Source organism: Corylus avellana, chromosome 2 (assembly GCF_965113065.1).
Source record: "Corylus avellana chromosome 2, dhCorAvel1.hap1.2, whole genome shotgun sequence".
NCBI classification, from domain to species: Eukaryota; Viridiplantae; Streptophyta; class Magnoliopsida; order Fagales; family Betulaceae; genus Corylus; species Corylus avellana.
In genome coordinates, this window is record NC_142491.1 from 23,876,979 (window position 1) to 23,885,501 (window position 8,523).

General features: G+C 34.2%; 1 protein-coding gene across 1 annotated transcript; it reads right to left on the reverse strand.

Annotated features, from left to right (window-relative positions):
- Positions 1-2,458: 2,458 nt before the first annotated feature.
- Positions 2,459-7,486, reverse strand: LOC132179571 (serine/threonine-protein kinase SRK2A). The gene is made up of 9 exons (XM_059592315.2): positions 7,092-7,486; positions 6,774-6,848; positions 6,519-6,620; positions 6,145-6,198; positions 5,907-5,999; positions 5,727-5,819; positions 4,969-5,073; positions 4,786-4,884; positions 2,459-3,030 (listed from the first exon to the last, which is right to left on the reverse strand). Exons 1-9 carry the CDS (start codon positions 7,209-7,211, stop codon positions 2,710-2,712), a joined length of 1,062 nt encoding a protein of 353 aa, XP_059448298.1. The 5' UTR covers positions 7,212-7,486; the 3' UTR covers positions 2,459-2,709.
- Positions 7,487-8,523: the final 1,037 nt, after the last annotated feature.

An 8,523-nucleotide genomic window follows, 5' to 3' on the forward strand; every position in this document is an offset into this window, starting at 1 on the left:
TTATACCTACCATTGACTATTCTACCTTTACTATTCTACCTACCCATACAATTCTTCCTACCATTTACTATCCTATTATTTCACCAATTACCATTATTTAATTATCACTCTCTGTAACACCATAAATTTCCCAAGAATTAAAATCCTTAGCTACAATGGATATTAAAATAACATCATTATCGAAATAATCTATTTAAATAGCTTTGAAAATTCTGGGGCGCTACATTACTAGAATCAAACTAAACGAGCCTTAATTGGGCAAAGCTACCTAGTTAAGGAAAGGCTTCTTAACTGAGCTCAAGCTCGAGCTGGGGCTCAGAATAAACGGTTGGAAAATGTTGACAATAGCTCGAGCTCGAGTCGAGTCACGCCACTCGAGCACCCAAATCAGCTCAAAATTGCATTTCTAGCAAGCCCAAGCTTGAGCTCGAGCTAGTATATGTACCTAACGAGCTGAGTTCAAACAAGAGTTTCCCAGCTCGGCTCAAGCTCGAGACCAGATCGTTACATGTCCTTTCAAACGAGCCAGTTCAGGATTTTCAAAACTTGGCTCAGCTCAACTCATTTATGGCCCTAACTCAAGCTAAAGCAAAGATTTTTTCTAAATTTATGAAGAAAAAAAATGAAATGATTGATGTTTACTCAAAAGAATTTCCTTATGTTACTCTTATATTTTGAAAGTTAGAAAATATGTTTAAAGGAAAAGTCATAACCAAACTTCAAGAAATGGGATTGATGTTTAAGGTTTTTAGTAAAATGAGAGAGAGAATTTTATCAAATAATAGCTCACACACACGTTTGATTGGATATGTTTATTTACTTAACCGTGGAATTTTATAGTTATAGTAGTGCAAGAGGCGGATAGCCAAAAAGGTAAGTAGTAAGTACAGTATGACCCATAGGGTGTGTTATATTTTAGGGGTATTATTGTGTGGAGAGTATTAAGTCAATTTCAAATGAATTAGACAGTATCTAATTAGTTATATTTTAGGAGTATTATTGTCTTTTTACTTTTTAGAAGACAAAATTACTCATCCAATATAACTTACTGGATATACTGAACTGGAGAGAATCATAATTCCTACTTTTGGGGTTCCAAAGTGGAGACCTAAGTTTTGTGGTCTATGATTAGATGGGCTCCCGTGCCCTTTTTTAATTTTGTACAATTTTTGTAAAGTTCCTAACAAAGGAGGACATGAACAATGTTGTATGTTATGTTGATGAAAGTTATGTACTTCTAATGCTCTGGTTGCTTGTATAAATAGATGAGTTTGGGGTTTCACAAGAGAAAAGAAAAGGAAAAATTTTATAGCATGATTCCGCTACAATGATGTAAGGCAAGAGTAGTAACACTATAATTCAACAATGATGTAAGGCAAGAGTAGTAACACCATTTGAATTATAGTGACCATTACTGCCTTTATTTCAGCAAGGGTGTTGCACTACCCACATTTGTGCCATCACTTTAAAAGGACTAGTTAATTTGAACTTCTCTAAAATTACTTATAAAGCCCGGTTATTATACGTAGTAAGAAACTATTGTAAAACTTAACACCCATAAAAGTAATTTTATAATCCACCTATTTTATATGGGTCATTCATCTTCCCAATATGAAAGAAAGATTTGCGGAGGAGTGAGAGAAGATGGAAGAAAAAGAAGGATTTCTCATTTATGCCATTGACATTGAAGGGTGTTAAGTTCATAGAGTGGTTGGCAATATATTGGGTTCATGGAGTATTTCAACATTAATTTGGAAGCCGTACTTTCTCATTTTATTGAAGCCCTTTTCACCTCTTTTTTTTTTTTTTTTTTTTGAATGAGTAAAATCTATCATTTAACATCAAAGAATTACAATGCACTCTGATCAGACAACCAGAAACTCCAAGAAACAATTATTTCCTGAACACACAAAGTATACATAAAGTATAAGCTATATATCCCCACCTATAGACTCCTATAAGAACCTATACAAGACAAAAGGAAAAGCATCTTCACCAACTAGTCAATGCAGCCAAAAAAGAAACACTGCAGTAGGCACCCTACACCTGAAACAATATAGAGCAAAGAACACCCATAAAAAACAGCATTCCAAACTCACCAATATCCAACCACATTGCTCTATATGGAGGAAAAGGCATGATTTGCAATGTTAAAAAGTATACAAAACTCCAATAAACAGGAGGAGGAATAGGCATTTTAAAAATCATATTCAGGCATCAGTATAGTCAATGGCATACAAACATCCTGGAGCACAAAAGTCCACCACAAAAGCTACAAAATGTATTTTAACATATATATATACTAACAAATATTTGTATTGATATGATGACCCTTTGAACAGGCCAAGCCTCCGAAAATCATCTTATAAGAACTTCATGTTCTTTAATAGGAATGTAGACCATGCAAAACCCTTAATTTAAGGCCAACCATACAACTCAACCTGCTAAAACCAAGTCAAACTCACAAAGGTATTTTTTTCAAATCCTAATATATCCAAGATAACAGTGACAGGAGGGCAGACTAACATTCTCTTACAGTTGAAAGTCAGACACTTATCACAACACTATAAATTTACAAACATTTATTGAAAACAATGTCCTAAGCAGTAAACTGACTTCTATACAAATGCAAAACCATTCTGAAATTAAGAGATATTCAAGACCAAAACTCTTTAGGTCTCTAATAATTAAGAAGCAACAAATTGGCCCTTAACTGACATTAACTTCTCCACTTTCCTGTGCCTCCTTGACTTTCTTTTCATATTCATCTTCTTCTTCCTCCTCATGATCCACTTCTTCTTCCTTGCTGTCGCCATCTTCTACTCCCCCCCAGCCAAAGCCACCAATCGATCGGGAAGCTGGGGGAGGAGCTTTGGCCTCTTCAACAATTTTCATTATATCGTCAACACATTGGAGAGAAAAGCTAGGGTTTTCTCTCTCGTAGTACATGGCTTGAGCTGCTTCTGTTAGTTCCCTTGGCAAGTTCTTCAAAAACCATGGGTGGCTCTTGATTTCTTTAATTTTGATCCTCTGCCAAGAGGGGAAAAAGAAAATGATAAAGAAAGAAAGCAAACATGATATAACTCGTAATTTCTCAATCTATTCATAATCGATAAAAACTATCAAGATTAATAACAATAAACAAAGGACATGGACTTAATAGCACAAAAGGAGCCACAACTGTCTGACACCTGTTAGGTAGCAACACCTCTCTCACACTCCATAGATGCTTGTCCTACACCCCATACATGCGACGACCAATTTACAAAACTCTTTTTTTAAAAAAAAAATTAAAAAAATAAAAATAAATAAGTACTGTAGAATTGTTCCAAAAGCAAATCATAAAATGTTCTGCAATTAATTGACTGAATTTAGATTTTAGATGTGCACTGTGCAATCCAAATTATCTTGGATTATACATAGTACAATCTATCCCAATAGAATGACCACAATTGTCTCTGAAGAAATACCAAAAGCATACAACACAAGCAGTGGCCGACTATGTCTTTGGGATTTTAAGGTTATGGCTTTAGGGTTTGAGTTGGGGATTCAAATGATTGTATCTTGGTGGCTAAAAATTTGCCAGAATTAAGAATTACAGTCCAGGAGTTCTGGATTGCAGCTAAGATGATTCCCTAGAGCTGGATTGTAGGGTTTTGATAGGGAGAGTGAAAGGGCTTGATTTGGGGTCAATAAGAGAACTCTCTGGCTGTGAACAGTACCAGTCCACAATGAGAGAGAGAGAGAGAGAGAGAGAGAGAGAACCCTAATCACACATGCCTTCATTAAACAAACACTCAACTTTTCATAATCAAAATCACTATTCTTTAACTTCGTTAAGCGTATATATATAAAAGAGTCTCCTAGTCTTAGTAAGCATTAGGGTTCTAAATTGAGTCGTAAACTGAAGACCTATTAAAGTCTAATAAAAAAACTCCTACAATTAGAAAATTCAATAACAATCTATTTTCCTAATTGAAAAGTTAAACATACACATGGTTGATCTTGAACTCACAACCACATTATCCCATCCATTCTTAAAGAGGGAGGAAGTGCCATTTAATCTAAGGAGCTCATTGGTAATCTAGACCAAACATAATTACGACAAAAAAATAAGATAAGGCATAGGAATTTTACAACATTCCAGCTATGTCCCAGCAAGTCAAACACCTAGAACTCTTAAATAATGACATGACCTTTAAATCCATAGTTCGCTTGCTTCAATAGAGCATGGCATGTGGACCCCACAAAATAAATCTTTTTTTTTGATAAGTAATAAGAAGTTTTATTAAAAGCGTATAGGGACCCCACAAAATAAATCTTTGATAAGTAATCTTTTTTTGTTGTTGTGTGTTTATTTTGTGACCCCACAAAATAAATCTTGAAATCCACAAAATCAAAAAGCAGCAGACATAACAGCAATAAATCAATCTTTGTGGGTGCATCACAAGAAATTCGTACTTTTTTGCCAATAACTCTTCATCTCAAAGATTTAATAATTACCTATCAAAGAAATGAGATTCAAAACATTATTCCCCGTGTCAGTTCAAAGAATAAAAACCAAGATCCTCTATACAGCTAGAAAAAAGTCAAGAAAACGCAGATAACAACTTAAGGAGCAAACATGTTTGATAAAACCTCAAGTTTTCCAACACACCTAATTAGTAACAAGAGTATTTTCAAGAACAATTAAAAATGCAAATTAGCTTGATGTCATTCATGTATTTCCGAGATAAGTTTATTCAAAATTCTTAACAAAGATTAGTAACCTGGTCGTGTACATACCTTTAGAGGATTTGCCACAAAAATGCGAGAAAGGAGATGTTTACAATCTTGAGATATGTGCACATAGTCTGGAATCTTGTATTGCACAGCCATGATTCGCTGCATAAGAAATGGTAAAGCTATTAAATTGTTAAAATAAGAAACCTAATAATTTCAAGGATGGCCAAAATGGAGGTAAATTACATTGATGGTTTTCCTGAAATTCTTCGGATCCTGTGGATCTTCAAATGGGTATGCTCCCACCAGCATAACATAAAGAGTCACTCCACATGACCACACATCCGCCAACTGAACAAACACAAAGCAAACTTAAATGGTAACCTGCAAAGCAAATGACATTCATATTGTAGAAAAAGAAACAGGTGAAACAAGAGGGTAGAACATAGTTTGGCATTTTTCTTATTCTTCCCAGGCCGGAGAAGAGTTCAACTGTTTGCCTTCTGAAGTGTCTCATACATGAATGGGCTTTGTAGTCACTGAAGCAAATATTCTACTACAAAAAGGATAGTTTTTATTCATAATACAATGATTAATTTGGGTATTTTCCTTTAAAAAATAAAATAAAATCTGCTTTTGCTATACCGAATCCATGGGCAGAACAAAACAAAGGTTTGACACCAATGAAACAAATACTATAAGACAATAACATGGAGGGGGGGATGGGGTTCTTTTAGATTTCAACTCATCCAGTGAAAGGTTCCCAGTACTTGAAACACCACTTGAGCTAAAACATAAAAATCTTTGAAGATTAATTTGAAAAATTTTCAACTCATCACAACCAATTGATATACAGTCTCAGGTGTCTTTAAGAATAATTACAAAATACAAATGGTCTAATTACAAAATAAATCCAAATCAGACTTAATACTGCAGAGAAATGAAGCATGTAAAGAAAGTAATACACAACGCAAAGGTTTAACAACATAACTAATCTAAATTACCTTCCCATCATACTCTCTTCGAGAAAGAACCTCAGGTGCAATATATGCTGGAGTTCCAACAGTTGATTTGGGTCTTGAATGCAACAGAGAGGACTACACAAATAAAGCTAATCAGAGGATAAAAATTCAGAAATACATCGTAGAAAATTTTCCCACACTAAGCTTAATCTGTCATTAAACCTTTGAATAACCAAAATCACAAATTTTGAGACGTGGAGCAGGGCTTCCATCCAGCAAGGTATTTTCCAGCTTCAAATCTCTGTGGCATATTTGCTTCAGACAAGGAATTAAAGGGAAAAGTCAAACTCATGCAGAGAAAGAAGGCAAATTACATATCACGACATATATATACAACATCAATTCCTAGAATTGAAAAAAAAAAAAAAAAAAACACTACAGATCTTTTGATATCTTTTACCATAGAATGACAGTAGCACACTCCCGAGATAAGCTGCTGGAAAAAATATCTGGCCTGAAAAGTAGCAAAGAAAAATACATGAACAAGATTTATAATATTTTATATTCTGTTTGGCTGATTAGAAACTTAAGGGGAAAAGGCAGATGTAATTCAGATCTTTGTATTCATTTTTCTCTTATATTGCTAAATTTGTTTTCATAAGTAAAATCATCCTTTTAAATCACACATACTGTGAGATCCAAAAAATAAATTTACTCTTCAGGCCTTTTCCAAAATATTCTCAGCAAACAGAAATGAAAGTATAAATTCCATGATTAAGGAACCAGAAATTTGTGAAAGTGGAGCTCACTATAAGTCAAGAACAACAAACAAACCTCATCTTCACTAAACCTTCCGGCAGCACAAATTCTCTCAAATAGCTCTCCACCCGCTGCGTACTCCATAACGATAGCGAGATGGGTAGGGGTCAAAACCACCTAGAAATCCAAATCCCCAAACAAGATCACTAAAAGTTATAGCTTATCTTCTATACTCAAACAAACCCCCCACTCCCCAACCCCACCCCCCCACCCCCCCCCCCCCCAAAAAAAAAAAAAACCCAAATATCGAACGTGCAGAAAGGCGCAAACCTCCTTGAAGCGAATTATGTTCGGATGGCGAAGCGATCTGTGGTTTATGATTTCTCTCGCCACGTTCTCGTCAATCTGCCACCAAACAAACAAAGAAACAGGTAAATCAAAAGTCGCACACACAAATTACGCAATTCTTAAATTTACCCACTTCAATTTGTAAATGCCTTTTTCTATGTGTTTGTTTGAAAAGGAAAATCTTTTTCCTTTTTGTAGCTGCCAATAATCTAATCCTGAAATCACCAATTCAATCGAATCGCATGCAACAAAACCAAGTGGGTATTCATGATATAAAAATGAAACTGTAGAGCCATATACCCTGTGTCCCCGCTCGATGTATTTCATGGCGACGAGCTCTTTGGTCTCTTTGTTGCGCATAAGCCTGGCCACTCCGAAGTTCCCAGACCCTATGTCCTTCACCAGCTCGTACTTCTCCATCTATGTCTTCTCTTTCTTTCGCCTCCGTGTAATGTGCCAAACCCTGATTTCAATCTCACACTCCTTGAAAAAATTCCAAGATTTAAGCTTCAATTCATGGCTTCCGGCTCACCAAGAAGCGCAAAATTCCACAGCAATAGTCTGCAACTCCAAACCCTAATAAACTGCAAACCAGAGAGAATATGGGGAATTTGGGATTTGAAGGAAAGCAAAGAATCTGAAAAATAGTTGTTTCACATTAGTAGACTGAATAGTCTGTATGGCAACGAATAAAAGGAGAGAGAGAGAGAGAGGGGGAGAGAGAGAGGAACACGCGCCGCAAAGGATTGTCGTTTAACGGTGACTCATTTTGTAACGTTCGTTTGATTCCTTAAAAAATTCGTCGGTTTTACAAAAACTTGACTCCGTTTCTTTAGAGTTCAATATTTGTTTTTTTTAATAAAAGAATATATATATATATAGGTCAAATTAACACTCAATTTAGAATTTTTTTTTTAAAAAAAAAAACGTCGTATTAGCTAAAAATTGCATTAATGTCTTTTTAAATTATAAAACATTTGCAATTTATCTTTCAAATTGATAAAAATAGAAAAAAAATTTAGGGTTGAGAATGCCTATTCAGATAACCCCATCTATTAACCGCCGGTTAGAGGTTATTAAGAGGAAAAAAAAAATCCGTCAGTTGATTCATTGAATTTGTAAAAATAAATAATTAAAAGATGGTTATATAAGATGCCTTATAAAAATATACTTAAAAATGTTTTTTAATAAAACAAAAATATTCCTTTGAAATTTGAAAAAAGTTCTATAAAAAAAAAATGAAAAAAAGTAGTCTATGGATTGATGAAGATGAAATAAAAAAAAAAAACATTATAAATTGGGTGTTAATTGAAAGGGACTATGCATGTGTAATTTTCTTATAAAACTATCTTTAATATAAAGTGTTTTATGCATGGTTATTTATTTTATTTTATTGGATGAAATACCTAAAATAATTTTCTGATATTTATTTGCATAAAAATCTTGAGAATAAAACCAATAAAAATCTATAAGACAATAGAGACCATGTCGGTTTTGCTATCGGAATATATGAAAAGATGCTCACCCAAAGGGATTGCACAGTTTGCTGAAGATCACATCTTATAAAGCAGATCTCTAAGGATCTATTTGAAATTACATTTGATAGGACTAAAAGTACCTTTAATAATCAAAAAGTCCATTTAAAAAAAAAAAAAAAAAAAAAAAAAGTACTCGTTTAGTAAAAACAATTAAAAACGCTTTTAAGAGTCTAAAAAGCCTAAAAATGACCAAA

Coding starts and splice junctions, on each gene's coding strand:
- LOC132179571 (XM_059592315.2), bottom strand. CDS start 7,211: ATGGAGAAGTACGAGCTGGTGAAGGACATAGGGTCTGGGAACTTCGGA. Junction 6,199..6,518: donor GAAGGTTTAGTGAAGATGAG/GTTTGTTTGTTG, acceptor GCTACTTTTCAG/GCCAGATATTTTTTCCAGCA. Junction 4,885..4,968: donor ATTTCAGGAAAACCATCAAT/GTAATTTACCTC, acceptor TTTCTTATGCAG/CGAATCATGGCTGTGCAATA.